Here is a 27,861-nt window from a genome sequence, read left to right as displayed (position 1 = left end):
TTTTGAGCACTCTCTCTAGCACTCACTCTTTTATTGGGTGAAATCAATGTAGGACCTATAATTTGAAAATAGAACCTACATAAAGTGGTGGGTCATACATTGATTTCACCCAATAAAAAAGTGAGTGCTAGAGAGAGTGCTCAAAAGAGAGTGTTGCTAGCATTTCTCTAAAATCAATTAGTTCCCCTTAAAAACAATATTAAAATTAAAATCAATTAGTTAAGATGGTGTGACAATGCAATTGTGTGAATGACCTGCATGAATGTGTGGTCCACATAATTTTGCAATAGAGCTTTCACGTGATGACAAAGTTAAATAAATTGTACAAAAAATAATAATTGTAAATTGGCATTTAGCAGTCTTTAACACTTGGTTTAACATTGATATCATTCAGTTCTACTAGTAAAGCAATTTACATTCAATCCTTACAACTCCAAAAACCCAAACAATATTTTTTTACAATAATCCGCATTGCACAAATTTAACTATGACAAGCACAATCATCACATGAAAGTTCGCCAAATTTATTAAAATTAAAAGAACAAAGTTGCTAAATGAGGTAAACAGGCTTACCCCATTATTTAAATAACACATATCCCACACAAGAACCAACAATTTGTATGCTTCAATTGATGATGAATTTAGTAAAATCATAGTAACACACCATGAATTTGACAAAATTTATACTTTAAAGCTTTAACAAAATTACAAAATCACGGTCGTGATTTGCTTGAAATTACTTTAATTCCAATCTTGCACATAAACATTAATAACTACAAATAAAAACAACAGTGAAATAACCTTATTACGATAATAACATAAGTATTAGTATGGTTTGAACCTTTGACAAGAAAGTCTATGAACATTGGAAACCCGAAGGAACAGATTTTTCACAAGCACTAAGTAGGAGACTGAGTGTGATAGGAACATTCAAGTTGATACCAAGAACATTAGCCTTAATAGCAGTACAAAGGCAAATTGCTGCATCCAAATCAACCAAACCTTGAAGCAATGCACAACACTTGCTAGAAGCAGGACTTCCAACAATAATATTAACAAGTCCTAGAACATCAGCACACACACCTAGCTTTAATGTGTCAGTAGGACATTTTTGTGATGTTGAAGGAGTAGGAGGTGTTGCTGAAGGTGTTGGAGGACATGGTGTTGGTGAAGCTGGTGGAGGACTAGGCTTTGGCTTTGGCTTAGGCTTAGGTGATGGAGTTGGTTTGCATGAACCACAAGCATGTGAAAATGTTGCATAAGCAAGGAGAGAAAATAATATAATTAGGGCACTAAGCTTGTTGGAAGCCATTGTTATGAAATGTACACTAATGTTTTTGTGTGTTTTGATGTTGAATCATAGGATGTGAAAGAAAGAGGAGAATTGGACCATTTTTATAGACAAAAAATTGTGAGGATCAGTCATGTAAAAATCTGATTGAGTGGAAGAGAGTGTGATATTGATAACGTTCCAGTTGGTCTTTTTTGTAATCTTGTGAAATAATGGTTTCGTATCTTTGTGGTTGTTGGAAACTAGGAAATTCTACTGTCTATAGTTAGTTGTGGCTATAAGTAGTAGAATTTCCCTTGTTTTCAATTACTGTCGGTAGATATTTTTTTATCATAGTTTGTTGAGTGCCTTTCAAATATTCATATCGTTCTAAGTGGTTTTAAGACTACATTTTGTTGAAAAATTAAACTGGTTCATCCAAATTAAAATCGAGGAAAATCAAATATAGGACATTAAGACTAGTTAAATATGGCATTATAGATAAATTAATAAAGATTAGAGATTAGCTAGTTAATTTAATAAACTAATCTATTTTAAGGTTTTATCATTGAAATGTTATTGAAAAAAAGTCATTTCGAACATGCCACGTGAATTTTTGTTAAAAAGAAGGAACTAAAATTGGTATTAAAGATTTCCTTAAAAAAAAAAAAAGAGGTACTAAAGTTTGAAAGAAATTTTTAGAGGAACCAAAACATACTTAAGTTTTTTTTTAATTACTAGACATCTAAAATGCCTTCACTAAATTATTACTTAACCGTCTCATAAAAAGTTTTACTTTTGTTTAAAATTAGGAGGAAAAGTGTTACATTTATTAAAAAAATTGTCTTAAAATAAATGTCATATATGAAATTTTGCTTTTCGTCCCTATTAAATTTTATTGCACGAATTTTTTTTAAAATAATGGAAGAATGAAATTATTATTAATTAAAGTAGCACTAAAAAATCACATATTATTGAATAAGACTATTATTAACGTTTGATTGTTTGTCATCTTTTTGTTAAGTAGTTAAGTTAAATGTCTATATTCACCTTTAAAAGGAATAAGTAGGATGTCTGACTTTCGAACTCAATCCCTGTATATTACTCCCTCCGTTTCAAAATGAGTGTCGTTTTAGGTGTTTACACACATATTAAGAAATGCAATGATTAAGAGAAAGAGAATGGTTATTTTACCAAATTATCCTTATTAACTATTGGTTAGTTTTAAAAGTAATACTTTGGAAGTAGTGTGCAGAGTATTAATTGGAGGGTACAATTGAAAAGAAAAAGTTATTATTGCATTGGAAACTGAAAGCGATACTCATTTTGAAACAATTTTTTTGGCTAAAGCGACACTCATTTTAAAACGGAGGGAGTACAATGCATTGTCTCTATCAACGAGTTATACTCACGAAGACATTTTAAGACATAATTTACCCCATGAAAAAACAACTTTTATTATTCGACAAAATGAAATCATGACAAATTAATCTCTTTCTCAACGACTTAGTTTTACCTCAAACATTGTGCTTGGAAGCATAAATTTTATCAATCATTTCTAATTTTGAATCCTCAACAAATGCCCTTAGGGCACTTATTAGCATAACCCAAAAAAGTATTTGACCAAAGATGAACTAAAAAAGATTGTGAAACCCGTAATAAAAACTTTTTTTTTTTGAAACAGCAAAAAATTGTATTAACATGCCTATAAAAGATTGTGAGAAATATAGAGGAAAATATAGGGAATGCTGAATTAATGCTTATATATAATTTACTTTTAATTAAGAATATTATAGATTGAATTTGAAAAAGTCATATAAACCCTTCAATATTCTCCTCTAATACAATTTTTTAGTTCCTTAAATTATTGGGATTTTCCATTACGAAGAAAACTAACCCCCCACACAAATTTTCCATTCTTTCCGTGTGATCATTTTTTTATTCAAAGTCCTCATCTCTCTTTCCCTTAACTCACAATCAAAGTCTTGGAGTTCACCAAAACCGTTTTGAATAATTATTTTCAAACACATGTCATAATGAATATCTAAGTGCATGAAGTGTTGATACGAGTCATTAGTTGCACATTAACTATGAATATGATTGAATTAAGTATTTGAATTTAATAGGCACTTTGCATCATTCTAATCATGAATTTAAAATCTTGAAGCATTTTAAAGTCAGTTGTTCTCTCAAAAAAAAAAGTCAGTTGTAATCCTCTTTCAAAAGTACTTTTTTTTTGAGAGAATCTTTCAAAAGTACTTGTTGGCGATAACTCTTATTATTGTTAGTGTTATTATTGAGGTTCGTGAAGACGTCCTCCCAAACTTTGGTTCAAGTGCAATATAGATGAGGCAACCAACGGCCAGATGTGGCATTTTTTGAATCTCACGAAAAAAATTTGTTAGTTTTTCGTATTTTCAGATAGGAAAATAGTTGTGCTTATAAATTAGTCAATTATGTGTATTTATTTGATTGGACCTTGCTTCTTATTGTATTAGGGATGACTTTTTTTTAAGGATTGAGCTTCATTTCTTTAGATTTCGTTGATTGTTACTTGCATTATTTTGTCCTTCAATTGTCATTTGAAAATTGCTCTCCACCCAGCAACTTTTACTCGCACCCTGCACTGCTTCCAAATATACCCTTGCGTTAGTTAAGTCACGCAGCGTGACTTAACTAACGCGCGTTGTAAGCAATGCGTGACTTAAGTCACGCACGTTGTAAGCAATGCGTGACTTAAGTCACGCACGTTGTAAGCCATGCGTGAGTGAAGTCACGCACGTTGGCCGGTGGTCAGAACTGAAGAACAAACATTTTTTTGGTCTGTGGTCAATGTTTCAACATTCAATCCACACGTTTTCTACCAAATTTTACACGTTTTTTGACCACATTAATGGTATTTACCACATATACTACCATTTCTACCTATAAATACATCTACATATTTCCCTAGCCGACTTGGGGAAATGATCGACCCTTGGGATAATTTTAAACCTATTTTTTTAACCGCAGAAACTTTTTACCGTGGGTAAAAAGAACTTCGTGTGGTAAAAAAAAACAGCTTTAAATTTAGCCCAAGGGTTGATGATGTATTTTCCCCAAGAAGGCTGCTCACTATTTTACCCCACGAAGATTGTTCACTTTTTACCCCAAGAAGGATAAAATAAGTAGATTTAGTGAATAAGTAGATTACTTTTTATCATATGAATTATTGTATGTAATTTATGAATTATTAATAAAATGAGAGATTATTTATGCCTCAATTTTGTTCCTTTGTTTTATATTTGTTGTATTTACCTTTATTTATATTTGTATTGTATTTACCTTTATTTATATTTGTATTAATTTAAAGAATAATATTGAATCAATAATTTAGAATAAAATTAAGAAAATAATTTAGATTAATGTAAACAAAATAATTTCAAAATAAAGTTAATAAAATAATTTTGAATAAAGTTAATAAAGTTAAGAAAATAACATAATTTGAATAAAGTTAAAATAAACAAAATAATTTCGAATAAGTTAATAAAAATAATTTGAAAAAGTATCCTTGCGCCACTTAACTTGCGTTGCGTAAGTTAACTTGCGCAGAAACTTACACTTGCGCAAGTTAACTAGCGCATGAGCATTTTCGGCATGGCTGCAGGGTGCGAGTAAAAGTTGCTGGGTGGAGAGCAAAAATCTTGTCATTTTATCCCTTTGAAATTTTTTGGTAAGATTTTAACGAGGCAGATGTTGTGGCTCTTTGTTATCTTAGATTTTGGTCTAATCTCCACAAACTTTATATCCCATGCTATTTTATTTTCCTCTTTACTTGCACTCTAATTTTCGCATAAAAAAGTTATTGTTAGTAATGGCTATAATATTATGCTCATAATGGGATTCTAATCCTCGACTTCCTAATCTATCATCCCCTTAACTCTCCACCCTAACCATCAAGCTAACCTTATATTCGATATAAAATCTGTTCTGGACCGGCCAGAAGGCCAATCCCACTGTGACACGTTGACTAGGCACCCACCAGACTAAGGTGTGTCGCTTTAGGGAGCGCACCAATATCGGTGCACGTCACCTCACTAGAGCACGCCTCTGTGCATTAGATATCATAGACGTGTCTTTTAATTGTCTTCTAATCACACGCCGCATATCACGGAGGTAGATATTCTTAAACACGTCTATATAAGGGTGAGTTAGCTTCATCCTCAAGGTATGATTCACTTTTTCCACACTTTTTACAAACTCTTCCTCAATTCCAATACTGACTTGAGCGTTGGAGTGCTAACGTACGTGTCTGCAGACACCTTTCGTTCCACCATGAAGACTCGTCCTCACCGTTGCCTACATCAGTCTCTTCACGGACATATCAAAATCAAATACAGATTGACTAGTTCAGAGTTAAGGTTTCTTCAAGAAGATTAAGAAAAAGTAGTAGGGAAACAAACAAAACTGGAAAAAGCATGAAAAATTACGTACATACATATTAACAAGTTGCTGTGTTGGACAAAATACATGTTGACAAGTTGATCGGGATATTTTGCAAGTTGTTTCCAGCCTATATACATTCAAATTATAATTAGAGACTGAGGTATAGAGTTTGTCTTGTTTCATGGCCACTGCTAGGTTATTAACATGAATTATTGAAAACAATAGGCAATTTTGTGAGTAACATATGCACAGCACACATGCCTAAAATTATTGTGTCGGCAAGGCTTCAATAGCAGACCGTAGTCAAGGTCAGCATATCCTTTAGAAGGTGACAGATCTTAAGAGTTGATGTAAATATGATTTGATTACTAAAACAAAATCAACCACAGTTAAACTTGCATAAGGTTGGCAGACATCTCAATTGATAAGTTTTGTAACATGGGAAAGAGTATTAATCAGGAGATTCAAGATTTATATTGGTCTGTTGTCAAAGAAAAAAAGATTTATATTGGTCTACCTAACAAAAACTTAAACTTGCTTTCCTTCATTTCTAACTAAGTAATAATTTATATTGGTTAGGTAAGTAAAACTCATATGGTAAATGATGTAAAAATATTTGATATGTTGGAGTGCGGGTTTAAACTTGCAATACCTCATATAGTAAAAAAGAGTAAGATCGTTTAGGTTATTATTCGCTAATGTTTTTTTTCAACAAAAAAATTTCGCTAATTTTAAAACGGAAGTTTTCCAATTACATATTATTACAAATAACAAATATAAGTTATTTTTTGAAAAACATATAGTGCTTTTTTAGACAAGAAAAAACAGTACTCAAACATTAAAAAAACTTGAAACTATTGTTTTTGTTTTCTATAAATGCACTCTCAAGCTCTCTTACGTTAAAGTTTAGGTTATGCTAACAAATGACTTAAGAAATTTACAAAAAGAAACTTTCTCTTGAAAACACAAGTTAGAGTAGTATCAAATTATAATAATTACATTATTATACGAAAATTATCTTTTTTTTAGTTGTTTAAATAATGCACTAACAACATATATTAACATTTTTCATCCCCATTATTACAACATATTGATTTGGTTGTGAAAACATTTTATGTGAAATACCGACTTCAAACTTGGATCACAACATTTCCCCATTTCCGTATGCTTACTTGAGTATGTGGTGACTAATAGGCTAATAGTTACATAAAAATTAATAATAAGTTAATTTAAAGTAGGAGGGGATGTAGTGTAATCCAACTTTTTTTTCTTTAAACTAAAAATAGATCGATTAAAATAAAGAGAAATGACAAAAGCTTGGTGTCCAAGTGTTTCTCAAGTGACTCAAAAAATACGTAGTATGCACGTTAACATTTCTCTTTCAATGAATTCTCTAAATATATTCAGCCATTTCAGTTTCTAAAAATATCGTGTCATTTAACAAGACAAGAAACTTAATGTTAGGAGCTAAAAGTCAAAGATAGAAACTTTAAATTTAAGCGTAAAATTCAACATTCGTGTGGTAAAGGATAAGTTGATGTGAAAGCCATATCACAGGTTAATGAGGTTTCTCAAACTTTCCGTATGAATGGATTCCGTTAATATGAGTATAGATAGTTGACAAATAAACACTGATTTGTGTTCTAAAAGCATTATTTAATAACTCTATAAAAAAAATAGAGACATTGTATTTTTAATATATCGAAAAGATGTTTAATTTGTAGTTCTCGGTTAGGAGGTGGTAATTCATCTTGCGTGTTTCATAAAGTATTAGATAGATAGTCACTATTAAATGAAAGTAGAAACTTCGTGCTTATAACATAACAATTCAAAGAAACAAAAACAAAAAAATATTCGTAAAAAAATGCATACTTAACATTTGGATAAATAACTATCTTGATAAAAATCGATTCAAATTTCAGTAGATAATTTTGTTTCTTAAAAAAAAAAAGTTATCTTGCTCAAAAAAAATTGTCTTAATAACTTACCCTTAGAACTTCAAGATATTTTGTTCAAGTCCTCTTAGAACAATTAATAAAAATATATCCAATTTTTAAAAAAAAAATGGTTAAAATTCTGTGTTGATATGGGCCCATCATTTAATGGCAACTTTAGCTATAATAGTGTTTGTGAGGATATTGCACTGAACAGTTCACATCACACAAGGCAATTGGAATTTTAATTAGAATACTCCATATTACATATTAAATTAAATGTCCACATCGGTTCAGAAAATTTGCATGCCGTGGTTATGCAAATACTCTCTCCGTTTCAAAATGAGTGTCGTTTTAGGTGTTTACACATATATTAAGAAATGCAATGATTAAAAGAAAGATAATGGTTATTTTACCAAATTATCTTTATTAACTATTGGTTAGTTTTAAAAGTAATAATTTAGAAGTAGTGTGTAGAGTATTAATTGGAGAATACAATTGAAAAGAAAAAGTTATTATTACATTGGAAACTGAAAGCGACACTGATTTTAAAAAAAAAAATTTGGCTAAAACACTCATTTTGAAACGGATAAAGTACTAACGATTTTGTGTAAGAGAGCATCCAAACTATCTCAACAGTGGCTTTACTTCGGAATTTATTTATTTTTAACAAAATTGAGTAGTATGGATATGGATGTTATAAGATATATCAATCCAATCCACACTAGTGTCCTATACCTTGCACCACGTGAAAAGAAACTATTATTGCCTGCAATAATCACCGACTTTATGCAATCACGCAATTTATCTATGATTGTTCGAAAGAGATTGGACGGTTTAAATCTCAAATACCGTAAATATATTCCCTATATGAAAGAAGGAATTGTGGAACTTTGGCTATAACTTACACACGACATATTGTATAAAGTCGGTATTTGAGATTTAGAACCGTCGTGTGTAAGTATATTCCCTATATGAAAGAAGTTTGGTCAAAAAATATATTCCCTCGGCTTTTTCTTGTATATAAGAACAGAGGGAATATATTTTTCGGACAACTATTTTTGAGTAAGACCCATACTCAACAAAACCTTTTCCGACGTCAAATAAATCTAAGAAATAACACAAGATAACATCACATACCACCTTCTTAAAAAGTTATCAAGTCTCATTTCTAATAAACAATTAAACTCATTCTTTTTTATTGATATGAAAAGAACTAATAAGCAAATAACTTAAATCATTCTAAGAAGCTGGTCCTTACAATATTTAGTATTTGTTAATTGATTCTCAACGTAGTTGAATCAATCAACAAAGTTGAGCATTTTACGAACCTACTAGACCTCGTTGAATGCATGCTTTATTAGTTAAAGAAACCGTAAAAACACAATTAATATATATCATATATTTTAAATTAAAAAAATCACATATAATTGATTGTATCTCATTATCATGAAGTAAACATGACTCTACGAGTCATGCATTTCAATCACAAACATCACCAACAACTATTTTCATGAACAATCAATATATTTTGCAAAGAATACTTATCTTTCTCGTTTTTCATATATTAAATATGATTCTTTTAGTCATGCATGTCACATTAAAATGAATGTTATATATGTTAGAAATACAATTTAATTGTAAATTTTAACACTATTAAATAACCACATAAAAATTTGCAACATTCTATTATTGTATGGAAACATTATAAATTACATCGATTACCACTTTAAAATTAGATAAGGAATATAAAAAAAACAAAAAACACCCTTCTATCCCAAAATGACTGAGTCATTTGCAAATAAAAATTGTCACAAAATAACTGACTTATTCCACTTTCCAATGTTATTTTTTCCATTTATAACTCTAATTAATACTCCCTCCGTCTCGGAATATCTGACCCATTTTCTAAAAAAAAGTATCCCAAAATAACTGAGCCATTTCAATTTTCAATACAACTTTCATCATTCCCAATACAATATAACACTAAATAATACTACTTTTATCATTCCCAATACAATATATTCTACTTTCCCCTTTATTTATACATTTTTCTTAATCTATGTGAAATGAGCCAAGGGCTCAGATAAATTGGGACGGAGGGAGTACTACTTTTCATTTATGATAATGGTAAATACAAAGACACATAAAACCATTTTTCTATATATTTCATTTATATATTTTTCTTAATATGTTTGAGTTAATCAAATGACTCACATAATTTAAGACGGAAGGAGTATAAACTATTTTTTTGGTCTTTCATTGTCTTCGTCTAATCTCTGATTACGCTTTTAACTATTATACTTTATAATCTTGGTCGTGCTCATGACCACCACAGCTATAGGTCATCACAACCTTATGGAGGTAGGCAATAATATTGTCATGTAAAATTCTTGTACTCATTTTCCCTTTTACATTTTTTTACTAAGTTATACGTGTGAAGTTTTCATTGTTGTTTAACGGTTACTAATCTCTGTTGAACAATTAATGGAACACACAATGAGTACAAGAAAGTTGTGAGGGAGAGTGTTTTTGTATTGTACCACATGTGCCAAGAGGTAGTTTGCATTAGAGAGAAATCAGATTGAAAGAAACAGAAAAGAGCCATACAAAGTAGTTGTTGTGAGTTTGAGATATGTGATCAAAGATAAATGACAAGCCAAAACTATAAAGAATCTCAACATTTGGATATGAAGAGAGAAGTGAAACAAGAACAATTTTGGTATAAAAAGTGATAAATGCCAAATAGAGTTTTTGAGACAAAGCAAGCCATGTGTGAGACTCCGGCGACATAAATCCAATCCCTTAAGGTTCAACTGAATTATCTGACAAACAAAGGGTTTTGACCTTGTAACGAAGGGGGTAAAAAAGGAAGGGGATAAATTATCTAAACTATCAAAAGTCATCAACGTCTTTAAGCTCCATCAATTCCCTCAAAAAAAAAAAAATAAGTTCCATCGAAAAACCAATTTTTTTGTTGATCCACTTTTGAGCCCTATTTTTCTTTCACACTACCAAGCTATTTAGGATATTTTCCTCATCTTCTCCTCAAAGGGTGTTACTTCAACTTTCTTCTAGAAATTTTTTCATTCATAGTATTTTACATCACTCGTCCACTTAATTCAGCTTTTTTATCATAGCTATGCTTATTTTTTTCCATCAGTACTTCACTGCCTTAAGATATCGTTGATCTTATAGTTATCTAATAGAATCTTTTCTGAGCTTGATAGCATAACTTGTGACTAGAAAATATGATTGAAGCATCTCTCCATTTGTTTGTGTGACATCTCAATCATTATGTAAGATGGATCTAAAATTATAAATTGTACAACTTGTGTTATGATGAAGTAATCCACTTTTTCACCTTTGATACGTCCCTAACTCATGTCTTACTATACTACTCATATTATATCCACTTTTTTTTAATTAAAAACAATTAAAATGAATAAAAAAATACAACACACCCCCTTAAATGTCTATAGTATTTTGTTGCATGACACTTTGTTGATGTCCAAAGATGATGTGAACAAAATTGTTGACCGTATGCTGATGCACCCTCCAATCTCCCATAACTTTTTAAGCTTTTAATGCATTGACTACATAACTTTCAATGCAAAATACTATTACTATATTTAAAGTCTTTAACCAATGTCCTGGAGCACGGGTTAACATTTCCTTTAAAATAGTGTAAAATCTTGATGAGGTTTATAATATTTATGACTTTTCATGTGATAGAATAATCATTTTTTTTTGTAGAGTAAAATAATCATTTTTAATACTCCCTCCGTTCCTTTATAATTGTCACTTTTGCATAAGATTTTTGTTTCTAAATAACTGTCGTTTTCAAAGTTCAAAGTATCATTAAATGTGGCTTTACCTATATTACCTCTATATATTTATTGCAGAGAGAGAAATATATGAAATGAAGTATTAAATGATTAAGGTTATTATAGGAAAAAGATAAATTGTTGTATCAAAATTAGTAAAAGTATTTGTTGTCTTGGTTTGTGTAAAAAGTCAAAATGTGACAATTAAAAAGGAACAGAGGGAGTACTATATAAAATATGCATATGGGAGAAGTGTTGAGACTGCTTTCGGCACTTTCCTAAATGGGTGACCTAAGTTTAGGACCCGTTGACTTTAAACTTGACTCCAAAAAGGTGGTAGACGGTTTTCCTTCTAGACATGATGCTAAAGAGTTTGGAGCTACAGTATAAATCAAGATTGTACAACTCTGTTAATACAATCATGAGCTATAAACTAAAAATTCCTTCTTGTCCTTCCTCTCCCTCCAATTTTTCACATAGCATAATTAGAATTTGAAATTTGGAATTTCTACAACTTTCCACAGAGAAAAAACAATTAAACACTTTATCTGTGCCTTTTCATTTGCAGCATGGGTACAGATTTTTCATACCCTTACTATGATCCAGAGTTTGGTGCTCACTTTGAAAGGATATATGGTCCACCGTAAGTATATAATTCTTTTGTACTCTTCAAATTAAATTTCCTAAATGGTTTCTCTCCCATTAATTTGATTATTCGATAACGCACACATGCTAATGTTGTTATGTTTTGTAGTTGTCAGGTTTGCATTGACAATGAAAGCAAAGAAGATTGCACGGTTGTTAAGGTACACACTTGACCATGACATCTTTTTTATGAAAAAAATGTACCAATTAATAAGGACCATATTTTTGTAAAATATAACATTGATATTTCAGGTGGATAGTGTTAACAAGCATGGTGTCCTACTAGATATGTTACATGTTTTGACAGACATGAACTTTCAAATCATCAAAAGTTATATTTCATCGGATGCTGATTGGTGCATGGACGGTTTGTTTTATTAAATTGGACGGCGTGTTTTATTACATATCTATTGAAAATATTTGCAGTGTTTCATGTTAGAGATGAACATGGCAATAAACTAATTAACTGATCAAAAAGTAACTGACTACATCCAGCAGGTACAACAATATAACCTCCCATTATATCGGGGCTAGCTAGTTTTTTCTTTCTTTTTGTTATCAAAGAGTGAAAAAGTTCCTAGGGTTAGTGTTTTACCCCCTGTAATATAGGGCACATTTGGTTTTGCCCCCTGTTAAAAAAAAATTAGATTTTGTCCTTGTAAAATAAAGATTCTTTGGTTTTAGACCCTCAAACGTATGACTGTACATTTAAGTTGATGTGGCACGTTGAGACACCTATGATTGTGTAAAAAGGATGACGTGGCATGCTTATTTGTAGGGGTGTGCATAACAACCAGTTTTAGGCCCAAACCCATAACCATATCCAGTCCACTTTAAAATATCTGGATTTTTTGTAAATGGGTTACCAACCAATCCATTTTAAACGGGTTGGATATCGAACCGGTTAAAATTCGGATTCGGATTTTAACCATTTGGCCATTTTCATAAACTGTGAGTATCAAATCCACCATGGAATCGATTCTCATAAACTGCGTTCAGAATAATCTTCACCATTTCATGCACTCCAACGCTATCTTCATCTCTCAACTTCTCTGTGCTCAGTTCCTTTCCGAGGTTCTTCTTCTTCTTCACTCTTCACTTCACTACTTCTTTTTTTTCTCTCTATTTTTTCACATTTTTTTTGTTCATTTCCAAAACCTAATTGAAAAACGAGTTCGATTGCGTAACTTTACTAGCTTAATTAACTTCGATTATTTTATTTTTAGTTTGATAGTTTGTTATGTTACTGTGAATCCAGATTCGGTGATTTTGTGTTAGGTTATGAGAATCAAGCTTTTATTTTCATTTTTTTGTTATGAAGATAGCATAGCGTTGGTGTGCATAATTGTGAGTATCAAGCTTTTATTTTCATTTTTTTTTGTGCTGTTAGCTTTCTTGGTGGATGATTGAATAAAAAAACTGGATTAGTTCAAAAAACTGGTTTTTCTGACAAACCGGTTTCAAACCGGTTCCAAACCGGTTCTGAACCATATCCAAACTGGTTGTACTTAAAAACCGGTTTTTAGTGAAGTGGTTTCAGAAACAAAACCAAAACCAATATTTGGTTTTGGTTTTGGTTTGGTTTTAACTTTGCACACCCCTACTTATTTGGCATATTTATTATTTTTTGAAATAGAACCCAGAATCAATTTAAATTATTTTTACAGGGGTAAAACCAAAAGTGCCCTATATTACAGGAGGGCAAAACCAAGGAAGAAATCTAAATCTTTATTATAGTCATAGATCTTAGAAATGGTGGTTGGGCCTAACACAACCCCACAAAATCGGCTTGTGATGTGAGGATTGCCCCCACTTATAAACACATTGTCAGGTCATCACCTACCCGATGTGGGACTCTTAACACACCCCTCACGACCAGCACTATTGGGCTTGGTTCGTGGACATAAATGGTGGGTGGCCCGATAGCGGAAACCTGATAGCAACGGAATCTAAATCTTTATTATAGTCATAGATAATCTAAATCTTTATTATAGTCATAGATCTTAGAAATGGTGGTTGGGCCTAACACAACCCCACAAAACTGGCTTTTGAGGTGAGGATTGCCCCCACTTATAAACACATTGTCAGGCCATCACCTACCCGATGTGGGACTCTTAACACACCCCTCACGACCATCACTATTGGGCTTGGTTCGTGGACATAAATGGTGGGTGGCCCAATAGCGGAAACCTGATAGTAGGTGGCCCAATGGATCTTGGAGAGGCTTTGATACCATCTTAGAAATGGTGGTTGGGCCTAACACAACCCCACAAAACCGGCTTGTGAGGTGAGGATTGCCCCCACTTATAAACACATTGTCTGGCCATCACCTACCTGATGTGGGACTCTTAACAATAGATATAAAATCAAGTTAAAAGGAATTAAAATGTATGGTTTGACAAATTTCTTTTGGTACAAATAAAGAAATGTTTACTACTTGGTCCCACTTGCATAAAGAAGTAATAAAATATGTACTACTTGGTCCCACTTGCATAAAGAAGTAATAAAATGTGTACTACTTGGTCCCACTTGTAAAAATGAGTAATAGATAAATTATTTTTGTTTAATATGCAAAGATAGTGGGACATATTTAAGTACTTTTCATTGGAGTCCTTATTAGTGTATTGTCATTGGAGTCATTGAGTCCTTAATAGGTACTTTTATTAAAAAATTATAAATAAGTGATGTGTCACGTGGGGTCCATTTAAGGAGTCCTTGTTAGAGAATTACGATGCTCTTAGTTTTTTAATCACCTCCAAGCCTTATGTATCCATTTCACTATCTTTTATGATAATGATTCTCTCAGTCTTATTCTCATTCAAACCGTTATAACTCTTTTCACTCTATTTCTCCTAAACCTCAAAATCTAAACATGGTACACAATGTCAATGTTCCCAAGTTTTAAAATTAAGTGACCATGTAAGATTCAAAATATTGTATATTTGGTACATTATCGATGACCTGACTAATTAGTTTGTGTTGATGGGTTAACAGGAGTATTTCATCAGGCACATAAATGGATATGCTTTGAATACAACAAGTGAGAAGGAACGATTAATAAAATTCATTGAGGCAGCTATAGAACGCAGGGTTTGTGAGGTGAATCATTAACTTTAAACACTCAATCATTAACTTTAAACACTCAATCATTAGCACAAATTTTTTTATTAAAAATATTTAACACTAATACAAAACCAATATAATTAATGGCAAAAATTATACTACCTCCGTCCCTATATATAAGACCCTTTTGCTAAAATCACGGGAATTAAGAAAGTAGATATTTGTATTAAAGTTGTTTGTAATCACTATTGTTTTTACAATTTTATCCTTAAAAGAAAGAGTTAATTTATGTTTTCCATATGCTATTTATTGTTGATTGAAGAAAAAGATGTATAATAAATAGGGGCATGTATGTAAAGAAATAATTAATGTAGTTGGAAATAGCAAAGGAGTCTTATAAAAAGGGACAAAAAAAATTCTCAAAAGGGTCTTATAATTAGGGACGGATGTAGTAGATAGAAAATTGTTGAATCCTCTACGGCCAGTTTTATAGTACAACAGACTATAGAGGATCCAATTTGTGAGTTTGATCTCCAGTTCCATTTTATTTTTTTAATAAATTTAGTGATGATAGAATTAGAAACTTTTTTTCCCCTCCGATTTGAATTGTTAATTTATGTTTTTACCTAGAGGTTTTTGTTGATGTCTCAAGTGTGTGTTACAAGTCTCATATTGGATGGAGGAGTAAATATTAAACATTATATAAGTGAGATTATGTCTTAAGGTTTTTGATGAAGATGTAGTTTTCAAACTTACATACTACCTCCGTCCCTAATTATAAGACTCTTTTGAGAATTTTTTTTGTCCCTTTTTATAAGACTCCTTTGCTATTTCCAACTACATTAATTATTTCTTTACATACATGCCCCTATTTATTATACATCTTTTTCTTCAATCAACAATAAATAGCATATGGAAAACATAAATTAACTCTTTCTTTTAAGGATAAAATTGTAAAAACAATAGTGATTACAAACAACTTTAATACAAATATCTACTTTCTTAATTCCCGTGATTTTAGCAAAAGGGTCTTATATATAGGGACGAAGGTAGTATGTGATTACTCTTTGATCAATGTGATGATCTGCTCAAGTTTTAAGGCACCCTGGGAAGTTCAAACAATAATACCAGAGTTTGATTTGACCTGGTGGGAAAGTGAGAATGGTTTTTGCAGTTTGATCAAGGATGTGAAGAGTCTCATTATGTGTTAGAAGTCTCACATTGAATGAAGAATAGGTGTTGAGCAATATATGTGAGAGGACTCTACACTGTTGAGTATTGCTCATATATACACAGAAGAGAGGCAAGGGTACGAGAACAAAGATTGTGTCTATTGTCTTGCGATTTTTCGTTTCTTTTATACTTCTATACTAGTTGCTTTTCTAATACTCCCTCTTGTCACATTTACAGGCAAATATTCTTTTTCAGATTCATTGAATAATTGATGTATCTGAAAATGGAATAGTTGCTTATAAATGTGACTAGATGGAGTATATCCTAATGTCTAAGGTTATGAATGAAGATGTGAAGTCCTAACTCACTTGTATGATTGTTTGTATCATTTACACTGGTGGACAATCGTTTGAGCATTATCATAACACATTTGTATGAGGACGCGTTGTGCTTTCATCGATAGGAATCAATGTCTTTCACTCTATAGTGTGATAGCCCACACCTATAGCACATTTGTTCAACTCTTTAAACTCATTTTGATACAATAAACAATCATAAGGGCATGACAAATAAGATGTTTTCGCATTCCTCAAAATGTGACGGATCTACATTCAAACATTTAACACAAGGATGAAGTTTTACGAAAGCATATTGTATAAATTCGTCCACTCCTTTCTCATATGCTTCACTCAAACATTTAGTATTCATCCAACTACGATTTGTGATTACTTTTGAAAAAATATACATCCACAAATTTTAAATTAAATGCCTAATTATAATCAAACTTAGAGCATCTCCAAACCGGATTTTATCATTGGATTTCAAATACTATGCTACTATTTCATACTTGTTTCATATCTATGTGGAGATTTGAGTTCTATAAAAAAGTGAAGACTGACATATTTAAGTTGTTGTTCCATACGAATATAACATTAATTATGCTTGCAATCAACCAACAAAATAATTAAATAAGCTATTGTATGTTATGAATTGCCTAAATATGCACGACTGAAGTAAAAATATTGTGGATTGTATTAAAGTGATGTGGAAAAATAGTACTCACTAAATGAGCGATAAATAACCTAAAATGGGTTGCTTAAATTATATAGATTGGATTGGATTGGATATGCTCTTAGTATGACCTTCTACAAATTTCTAAGACAACCTCTTTGCTTGCTGATGGATTAACCGTTGATGGGAAAGTAAGAAGTTAACAACATAATTTTCAAATTCATTGCACCATCCACAATGAAGCTCCTCTATTTAGGTATTTAAGTGAGTCTCACACGTAAATATCATCTATTTTATAATTTTTAATGTAAGTATCTATAAACAATAAATTTCTCCAACCCGACGCCACAACAAAATTTATCAATAGATCTCACTAACTCTATTATTACATTTCAACAACGCTTAATTATTTTATTGCAAAATATATTAAATGAAATCCAAAAAAAAAAAAAAGAGAGAGAGATAAGGCCCTTCTATAAACACCTTCTCTATAAGCATTAATAAATATCAATTCATAATGGAGTACATATTTCACCTCCACATTCTCAAAAGCCTCCAAAATCATTTATTTTTTGTCAAATTTGTCCCTCTCCAAATTACACAATCTAAACGGAAATCATTCGGATTGGCTAATCCCGACATACAAATATATTGATCAAACTCCTTCCTCAGAGGCAGAACTAGGATAGAACTCTTGTGCTGAAACTTTTTTGTTGGTTGAAGTGATTAACCTAATTCACAAAAGTTGTGAAACCCTAGCCGCCGCTCTCTAAACCTTGTTCTCTCTGAATCTCCGTAGGAATTGACTAGCACCGGTCATCGGAGAAGTTTTGTTCGTGTGGGCTAAGTAGAGGCATCGCTATGTTGCTTTGCTCGTGATCAGAAACAATTATGCTACAAAGGTTCTGTTTTTCAAGAGGTAAACACATGAATCCCTAAATTGTTTAATTATGTGTTTGATTTGTGGTTAATATTTAATCAAGATCCATTCTAATGGGATTTGTTCCGCTAAGAGGATTAAAATTTTGAAAATCCCCTCATCAAATGGGAAGGTCATGGCCACCCCATTCTTAACCCTTTTTTTATATATATACCTATACCTATAGCACAATAAATAATTCCTCCACTCTTTTCTAGTTTTATTTGGTTTCTTTTTTTTTTAAGAAACCAAATTAATCCATTAAAATTGGCACCAAAAAGAATAAAACCAGATATGTTTATTTTGGTCCAAGTGCTTTTTCTTTTATTTTGGTCCTTAAATTACAAATGTTAGACAATTTAATTTTAAGTTTTATCCTTTCATTTTGGTCATTTAACCAACAAATGCTAGATACTTTGATCATTAGGTTACAAACTTTAGACATTTTAGTCTATCCTATTAAGAACAAAAATGTCTTTATTTGTAACTTTAGAGACCAAGTGTCCAACGTTAAAACTTAAGGGACCGAAATGAAACGAAAAAAAATTAAAGGACCAAATTATATAAATTTTGTAACTTATGAGACCAAAATGAAAGAAAAAAGACTTAAGGGATCAAATTAAAATCTAAAAAAAAGTATAATTGAGCCTATATAAAATTAAGTAACTTTAAAAATAAAATAAAAAACGAAACAATTTTTCTTAATTTTAAAAAGTACATAAAGCAGCCCCCTAAACTGTCATTTCAAGTTGTCTCAAAACTTCAAAACCATTTCTCAATCCCAAACTCCCAAAACTCGTTTCCAATATTTCCTTTTCCACCAAAAACCAATTCCAATACATCATATTTCACAAGTTTCTAAATCATAAAAGTCCCAATTTTCCTTCTCCTTCTCTGCAGGAGGACATGGCGCCATCGTTTCTGGGAAAGCTATTTGATGCAGCTGCTCTTTAATAAGTATCTTCGTATTGTAATCAGCATTGTTAAACCGAATCTGAAAATTAAAAAAAAATTAAAAAATTAAATGAGAATTTGTTTCATCTAGAAGGGCCAATTCGGATGTGTGAAATACCAGAACAGAATTACTATTGAATCAAACCTGAATCGCTTCCAACTCTGGCAAAATAGATATATCTGGTTGATCTTCCTTTGGCACACCGTCATCATCAACCAACACTTCAGATTTTGGACCCTTCATAGACTTGTTATACCTCGAACGTGCATTATAAATCTGCTTGATAGTAATCCCATCGTCAGCTCTTCTTTTCTTCAAAGTCATAAGAATATTTTTTGGACGGACAGTGTTATTTGTCATCTCATGAACGAGTTTCATCTCTTCCTCATTTAAACGGCCTGCAATAGGCTGTTCTTCTAAATTTTCCATCATCTCATGATTGTGTTTTCCACATACTACAGTAACTTCCCATACGCCAGAGGGCAAAAAATAACCCCGCAATCTGAATGGACACTCACATTTTTTGAATCTTGTGTCTTGGCGTTTCGACTGCTTCTTATATACACCACTCCTTTTGCATTCAAGTATAAGAGTTTGTGTTCCTCTATTATTTGACTTTGAAATAACAATACCAAACCCTAACTTGGCTGCTTCACCTCGAACCCACTTCAGCAGGTCATCTCGATTACGAAATTCTTTATCGGTGGCAAAGTGTTTAGCGAAATCAAGAGACTCATCGACTGGTTCAGCACTGTTAGGCTTCAAACCAGCAGAGGGATCCTCCATACCTGAAATGGTATCATGTTCATGAGAAAAATAGGCTTATACAGTAAGTACACATTCTGCGTTGGCCCATCTGGACCCTTTTTAAAATGAAAAGATTGGCTTATTCAAACGATACCAGTAATACGTAAAAACAAAACGCAAAAGAAACAATTAGAAGGAAATTAGAGTCACGTTTCATTTGCTTTCAAATGAAAATTGTGCAAATATAATTAATGGATGATAGGAATGAGTAATGAAACACACATTTTGTAAAATAAGGGTTTTATTTAGAGTGATTTTAAATGAGAGTTGAAGATGACGGGTTTCAAATATATCATGTATATACTTTCCAGTGTTTGACATAAACTCAAAAATAACATAAACACTCAAAATTTGGCTAACAATATTCCTGTTATAACTACAAAGTTAATTACAAGTCATACGGCATCGACTTTTCAACAGGCCCAACCGGAAGGTTTACTAATAGACCAACATCAATTGACATACTTGATAACATTCTCTGCATATAATGAAATCCATACTGAAAGAAGTTACGTATCAAGGCTGCATATTCATTTACCCAATTGAGAAAATTCACTAAACAGAAAATCAACTTTTTTCGTGAATGCTGTTAATAGGCAAATTAAAATTTGGCAAATGCAACAGCTAAAAACATGTAAGAAAAATAATTTACATAAAATAAAAATTATACAGTAATAGTGACAAAATAGCACTATCGGGTTGAGTACTAGAAACCTGTTTTAAAATTCTATAAAATATTGCTTTTCTAATATCCTGCATTTATAAAATTACAAAGCACATCCCATTTTGCATTTGTAAAAATGAAGTTCCGATGATGAAACAGTAAAAATACAAAGCAAATATGATTCCACACTTATAAAAATGCATAGTTCTCTCTCCAAATACTTAGAATAAAAATACAGTGTTCAATGTGGCTCCAAAGTTACTGGTGATATTTGATCAGCGCGTTCATGGAATATTGACACTTGATGTCATTTCCCTAGCTGTTCAGGCAATGCAAGCAAATTAATAATATCACCTTAACAAGCTGATTGCAGTTAACCAATTTGTTGATTTGTTTCAAGACTTCATCTCTATGCATAAAAAATTTACACACTTAACTCCTATGCCAAAATAAGAGGATCGATCAGACTCCAAAACTAAATAATTTACCAGAGCATTCTTAATTTCCTTGAACCAAATTCACGAACCCAAAATGTTATTGTCTTATAAATTAAAGACTTGTACTAGAACAAAAGAACAATGCACAACCAAATATAACACAAGGATCATAACATTCTGAACCAATGTGTTTTTGGGTTTAATTAACAAGAAGAATTATTTTACACATGTTTAAAGAACAAATACAAGAACAGAGCTAAATCTCAGCCACAATCTACACTCTTCCCATATTCATCCTACAAACTTGATAATAAAAACACATGAAGTCTAAAACAAAGAAAAATATGAATAATAAGATACAACAAAAGCTAAATATCAGCCAGAACCTACATTCTTTCAATATTCATCCAACAAACTTGATAATAAAAACACAGAGTCTGAAACAAAGAATGATTTGAATAATAAGATACAACAAAACAAAAAAACCTTACCTTTTGCTAGGGTAGAACAAAGAAACGACACATATGCAGGAAGGGAAATGAAACCCAAAATTTTACCCTTGAGTTTTGCAATTGCAAATCTTAACACCAAATTTGCGGAAATAAAACAAAAAAAAAGCACGGACTTGAATTTCAAAAAGAAAATATATGAGAATTACTCCAACCTCCGTAGCACGAACACTTCTGATGGAAGGGTGTGTTCGGTGTCCAACACCACAACGACAATTACATTCAATTAATTAATTTTTTAAAAAATTGAACGATACTAACATGTCAGTGTCGTGTAGTGTTCGGTGTCCGTGTATGTGCTTCATACTCCTCTTGAAATATTTTCAAAATTGAAGTACTAAGATCATGATATATGAAAATAAAACAAATTGAAAAGTAATTACATAATTACATTGGATATGAAAGTAGATAATGCATGTACTGAAAACCCTAACATTTAGATCTAGAAAAATCGAGTAAGACAAAAACCCTAACAGCTTCTTCCACCGGCAAGAAAAAACAAACAAGGTGTAAATTTAGGTGAAACGAAACCGTTTTAGGGATTTAGGTTTTTACAGAGACACGGGAGAGAGAAGGGAAGGGAAGGAACGAGTAGTGAATTTTTACCTGATAAGGGTTGCCGGAGAAAATGTTTGTGTCGATCCGTCATAGTCACAGATAACGTTCTTCTTCCTCCTGCGTCGCGTGTGCCGTCAGTAAAACGAGGATTGGGTGCGATAGGGTTCACTTAACTGAATCAAGAGAGGAAAAGGGGGGATTCGCGCCTTATGTTTTTGCAACGATATCCTTTAAATTTAAGTTTCCTAATAGATTAGTTTTTAAGTTATTTTGGTTACATATATAAGTTTTTAAGTTTGAGGTTTGTAATAGACCGGTTATTTTGGTCACACCTAAGTCCTTTAAGTTTGTAAACATTTTCGATTTAGTCATTCTGTCACATCATCATTTTTGTAATGTTTTGGTTAACAAAATGACTAAATTGAAAACGTTTACAAACTTAAAGGACTTATGTGTGACCAAAATAACTTAAAGGACTAATTTATTACAAACCTCAAACTTAAAATACCTTTGGTGTAATTTAGCCAAAACGTTTACAAACTTAAAAGACTTATGTGTGACCAAAATAACTTAAAAGATCTGTTACAAACCTAAACTTAAAAGACTTATGTATGACCAAAATAACTTAAAGGACTAATCTCTTACAAATCTCAAACTTAAAAGATCTTTGGTGTAATTTAGCCTCTTTTTTTTATTTTGGTCAAATTAAAATTCTCCTTATTCCAGGTGAATAAGTAGGGTGTGTGGATTTGATTTTCGTCCCTCCATATAACAATAACTAGTCGAAAGACAACATTCAAATGTCCTTAACCTTTTCCATTGCATTTATATTGTAAAATTATCTATGACATTTAAGGATATAATTAGAATTATCAAAAATTATGGGTGTTTGTGGTGCAGGTTAATTTGGTTTTGAGGATAAAAGTCATGTCAACTGCAAAAGACATGAAATTTTTAGTTTGGTTGAATTTTAAAATAAAAACCAAACTAGTCCAATGTGGTTTGGGTCTTTGCGATTTTTTGTGAGACGATACAATTTTTCATTCCTTGCATTTAAACCAAGTTAAAAAGGTAAAAACAACTTATTTTCAACAATATTTCAAATTTAATCCAGCATTACAACTTCATTATCTTCCAACAATGTTCTCATCAACATAAATCAAAAAGCAACTCTCTCCGATAAGAAATACAAAACACTAAGATTTTATCATTTTCTAAAAATTATCATTGTGTTTCTATTATTTAAGATACATCTAACATAAACAGATATGCAAAAATTGATACATTTCATTAAAAATGAAATGATCAATACAAGATAGAATGTCAACTTGAGAATTGATGTTGTGTGTAACAACCTTAGCAAGGTTACGAGCAACCATATTAATCTCTCTCCTAAAAAATTTGACATATGAGTTGTTATAGTACATGATAAAGTACTACGACATATGCATAAAATGGAAAATGCCTAAGTTTCATCATTGACTGACAAATTAAAAGAGTCCATAACGCTCTTCAAATTTATAGAAAGATAACTTGTTTGAACACTAATCACACTTCCACTCGATAATTCCCCATAAGCCTGAAGTCACGTCCTCCTTAACATTCAAAATGTACCCTTAAACATTTCATACTCGTCCCTTAATCAAGTCTCAATTTCAACCTTATTATGTTGCTTAAAAAAAGACGCGTTGATATCCCATCTAATGAACATGTGTGTGGGTAGTAATACCCGAGGCTGACAAGGATGGGGAGTGGTCGTCGGTGTACAAGGCATAACAATGTGCGGCTTCCGGCGACTTCTAGCCAAACTGAATCACATCGGAATGAGAGGGATCCTAAGGCTATGCAAGGATATGACTGCATGGTTGAAAGAAGACTTATAAGAATTGTTTGGTACCACCTATACTAACAAGATGCATTAGTTCATTCAATAAGAACTCCACATTTAAACGTGCTTGACTTGGAGTAGTTTTTGGATGGGTGGCGTTCTGGGAAGTTTCGCAAAAAGTCTGTGAGTGAGGACAAAACATGCTGAAAAGACTTGTGTTAGTTTGTAAGGTCAGTCGGAAATGCTTAAAGTCGTTTGGGACATTACATGGACCGCTGCCACATCTGCCATTCTAAACAACTCGTTGTAGACGAGCAGCTTGCCCACTTTCTTGATGTGCCGCCCTCCACTTTTGAAGTAAAACACTACAACGATTGATTACTTCAGCAACACTTTCAAACATATTCTCTCAAATTGATGCATTCATACTCCTCTGCATACTTTAACTTGTCGTCACAAACATACACTACTCCTTCGATAAAACATCCAAAATACTAAATACTTTATATGTTATATTCGACTCAAATTGCCTCCAAATTTGCATACATTTTTCACAATGCATCAACAAGTGTTTTGTTGTCTCTAAACATCGGCTACACCATGGACATTGGGCGACAATATTAACCCCGTTTCCAATCAATCTAATGGGTATAGCTAGGCAATTCCTTACAACTCGCCACATAAAACTTCACACCTTCAACTGAACAACTAGCTTCCACAAGGTCTGCCAACTTCCCTCAACTACCAAAATTACATTTTTGACGAACTCAATCAGGCAAAATTGATATGTTGAGTATTATGAATGTAACAAATGAATGAAATGATTCTCATTAGTTATGAATGAAGCAAGAGTACAACTTATATAGACAAGTAAATGTCCATGATAACTATCATATACAAGCTGTATTCTAACTATGTCTAGATAACTTGGAGAGCAAGTTATCTCTAACTAGGGTTACTATCACTATTGTCTTTACTATTTTCTTCACTATTCAATAGCCCCCCACAAGATGGAGGTTGGTAAATGTCTACCAATCCCAGCTTGGATAGTAAAATGTGAAAAGGCTGAGGAAGCAAGGACTTTGTGAAGAAATCTGCAATCTGGTTCTGAGAAGTGATAGGAAGCAGTTTCATTACACCAGCTTGAAGTTTCTCTCTAACCAAATGACAATCTATCTCAAGATGTTTGGTTCTTTCATGAAAAACAGGATTGGCTGCAATATGAAGGGCGCTTTGATTGTCACAATAAATGACTGGTGGCTTGATGCATGAAAGCTACAAATCCTGAATGATATATAGAAGCCACTGCAGTTCACAAGTAGCTGCTGCAAGTGCTCTATATTCAGCCTCTGAAGAGGATCTTGAGACAGTCAACTGTTTCTTAGTGCGCCAAGAGATAAGGGATTTACCCAAGAAGAAACATTGGCCTGATATTGATCTTCTAGAGTCCAAACATCTTGCCCAATCAGCATCTGAGAAGCCCAGAAGTTGGAGAGTGGAATCTCTGGGAAAAAATAAGCCTTTGCCTGGGCAGCTCTTGAGGTATTTGAGTACTCTCATGGCAGCAGCATGATGTATATGTGTAGGCTTTGTAAGGAATTGGCTCAATTGTTGTGTGATGAAGGTAATATCAGGTCTAGTGGTATTCAAGTACAGCAGTCTCCCAATCAATCTTCTGTAAGAAGAAATGTCTTCATAAAGTGAACTGGAGTCATTATGCAACTTGATAGAAGGATCTGAAGGGGTTGAGACTGGTTTAGAGTTGGTGAGACCTGAATCAGCAAGCAAGTCTAAACAGTACTTTCTTTGGCACAATGAAATGCCTTGTTTAGAATGAGCAACTTCTAAACCAAGGAAATATTTTAACTGGCCAAGATCTTTGATTTTGAAAGAACTGTGAAGAATGTCTTTGATGTGTTGAAATTCAGAGAGTGAGTTCCCAGCAAGAATAATATCATCCACATATACAAGGAGGATAGTGAATGACTCAGATGAAGACTTAGTGAACAAAGAGTGATCTGAATTTGCTTGCTTGAAACCTTGAGCTATAAGTAAAGAGGTCAATCATTCATACCACTTTCTGCTTGCTTGCTTTAATCCATAGAGAGATTTAACCAGTTTGCACACCTGATTTGGTTTGGAGGATTTGATACCTGGTGGAAGCTGCATGTACACATTTTCTTGCAGCTCACCATGAAGAAAGGCATTATTAACATCAAGTTGATGAATGAACCAATGATGCATAGAAGCCAAAGCAATGATGAGTCTGACAGTTGTGAGTTTGGCAACTGGTGAATATGTATCAAAATAATCCAAACCTTCAATTTGATTGTACCCTTTAGCAACCAAACGTGCTTTGAATCTTTCTATGGAACCATCTGCATGATGCTTGATCTTATACACCCATCTGCAGCCTATTGGTTTAACTCCTGGTGGTAAATCAACCAATTGCCAAGTACCAGTTTGTTCAAGAGCAGACAGTTCAGTCTCCATGGCTTTGTTCCAACATTCAAATTTGCTAGCCTCAGTATATGTTGTGGGCTCAGTGTGAGTGGTAAGAGACAAAGCAAAATGAAGATGATCATTAGACAATTTATTATAAGACAAATAATGGGAAATAGGATAAACATTTTTATTAGTAAGAGAAGAAGGTGATGCAGATGATTGGCATATGTAGTCTTTAAGATGTGGTGGTGGCTGTCTGCATCTGGAGGAAACTCTTTTTAAAGGTTGAATGGGAGTATCAACATTAGGAGGGGAAGAAGATATTTGTGGAGATTCAATGGGAAAATCAACAAATGTGGACTCAGGAGAGACATGGGAGAAGTCTGGAGGATGAGAGTCAAAAGGAAAATAATCTGAAGGTTGATGAGAAGAAGATGGATAGGGAAGAATGTTGTCATGAAAAATTACATGTCTAGAAATGAAAATTTCCTTAGAATGTAAATCAAAGAGGATAGAACCTTTGAAGCCTGACTTGTAACCTAAGAAACAACATTTTCTGGCTCTAGGGTCAAGTTTGGATCTGTGAGACATAAGAGTTGAAGCATAACACAGTGAACCAAAAACTTTAAAGAGTTTAAGATCAGGTAAAGAATCATATAAGAGTTGATAAGGTGTTTTATAGTCAAGCAAAGGAGTAGAGACTCTGTTGATAAGAAAAACAGCATGACTAACAGCATAACACCAAAACTGTTTAGGGAGTTTAGATTGAAATAATAAAGCTCTTGCCACATTAAGGATATGTTGATGTTTTCTTTCAAATCTGGCATTTTGTTGTGGTGTTTCAACACAAGATCTATGGTGAATGATACCTTTAGAGGCATAAAATTCAGGGAGGAGGAATTCAGGACCATTGTCTGATCTAACCGTTTTAGGGGTGATGTTATATTGAGTATGAATCATGGTAATGAAGTTCTTAACATGAATGGATACCTCAGATTTACTTTTAAGGAGTATGATCCAAACAAATCTACTAAAATCATCAACAATGGTCAGAAAATACTTATGGTTATGAACAGAAGGAATGGCTAAAGGACCCCAAATGTCAAAATAGAGCAATTCAAATTTAGAAGAAGCAATAGAAATGCTGGGAGTAAAAGGCAATTTTCTTTGTTTTGCCAGTGACATATGTCACAAACATCTTTATTATTACAAGAAATTGAAGGGTACATAGAATGCATATGAGACAATCTCTGGTGAGAGAGATGTCCCAATCTATAATGCCATAAGGCTGAAGCAGGAATTACACTGAAAGAAGATTGAGAAACATTATTACAGGAAACAGACAAATTTTTATTGAAACTATGAGGAGAAGGCTTGAAGGAATCAGCAGA

General features: G+C 32.5%; 2 protein-coding genes, 1 long non-coding RNA gene and 1 pseudogene across 4 annotated transcripts; 2 read left to right on the top strand and 2 right to left on the bottom strand.

Annotated features, from left to right (window-relative positions):
• Positions 1-503: 503 nt before the first annotated feature.
• Positions 504-1,368, bottom strand: LOC146952534 (putative lipid-binding protein AIR1B pseudogene; annotated as a pseudogene). Its single transcript, XR_015006723.1, has one exon. The product of XR_015006723.1 is annotated as a putative lipid-binding protein AIR1B pseudogene (transcript).
• A 10,400-nt stretch (positions 1,369-11,768) lies between these two features.
• On the top strand, positions 11,769-12,750 carry LOC146952533 (ACT domain-containing protein ACR2-like). Its single transcript, XM_085702620.1, has 4 exons — positions 11,769-12,099; positions 12,211-12,262; positions 12,354-12,468; positions 12,528-12,750. Exons 1-4 carry the CDS (start codon positions 12,026-12,028, stop codon positions 12,569-12,571), a joined length of 285 nt encoding a protein of 94 aa, XP_085558746.1. The 5' UTR covers positions 11,769-12,025; the 3' UTR covers positions 12,572-12,750.
• A 132-nt stretch (positions 12,751-12,882) lies between these two features.
• On the top strand, positions 12,883-16,922 carry LOC146952532 (uncharacterized). The gene is made up of 2 exons (XR_015006606.1): positions 12,883-13,175; positions 15,096-16,922. It is a non-coding gene; the product is annotated as an uncharacterized LOC146952532 (long non-coding RNA).
• A 1,987-nt stretch (positions 16,923-18,909) lies between these two features.
• LOC146952531 (uncharacterized) lies at positions 18,910-22,452 on the bottom strand. Its single transcript, XM_085702612.1, has 3 exons — positions 22,246-22,452; positions 19,367-20,010; positions 18,910-19,261 (listed from the first exon to the last, which is right to left on the bottom strand). The coding sequence occupies exons 1-3, from the start codon at positions 22,286-22,288 to the stop codon at positions 19,109-19,111; spliced, it is 840 nt and encodes a 279-aa protein (XP_085558738.1). The 5' UTR covers positions 22,289-22,452; the 3' UTR covers positions 18,910-19,108.
• Between the last annotated feature and the right edge of the window lie 5,409 nt (positions 22,453-27,861).

This window comes from Medicago sativa, chromosome 1, assembly GCF_051527215.1.
Source record: "Medicago sativa cultivar Bolivia chromosome 1, Bolivia_mono, whole genome shotgun sequence".
Lineage (NCBI taxonomy): Eukaryota > Viridiplantae > Streptophyta > Magnoliopsida > Fabales > Fabaceae > Medicago > Medicago sativa.
The sequence above is the reverse complement of the archived record's forward strand: the minus strand, read 5'-3'. Positions and strand labels throughout refer to the sequence as shown.

What these genes read in the sequence shown, in the direction of transcription:
- LOC146952533 (XM_085702620.1), top strand. Translation starts at nt 12,026, where the DNA reads ATGGGTACAGATTTTTCATACCCTTACTATGATCCAGAGTTTGGTGCT. An exon ending in GAAAGGATATATGGTCCACC is followed by an intron (nt 12,100 to 12,210) that starts GTAAGTATATAA and finishes TATGTTTTGTAG; the next exon opens with TTGTCAGGTTTGCATTGACA. An exon ending in AAGATTGCACGGTTGTTAAG is followed by an intron (nt 12,263 to 12,353) that starts GTACACACTTGA and finishes TTGATATTTCAG; the next exon opens with GTGGATAGTGTTAACAAGCA.
- LOC146952531 (XM_085702612.1), bottom strand. Translation starts at nt 22,288, where the DNA reads ATGACGGATCGACACAAACATTTTCTCCGGCAACCCTTATCAG. An exon ending in TCTCCGGCAACCCTTATCAG is followed by an intron (nt 20,011 to 22,245) that starts GTAAAAATTCAC and finishes ATACCATTTCAG; the next exon opens with GTATGGAGGATCCCTCTGCT. An exon ending in CAGAGTTGGAAGCGATTCAG is followed by an intron (nt 19,262 to 19,366) that starts GTTTGATTCAAT and finishes TTTAATTTTCAG; the next exon opens with ATTCGGTTTAACAATGCTGA.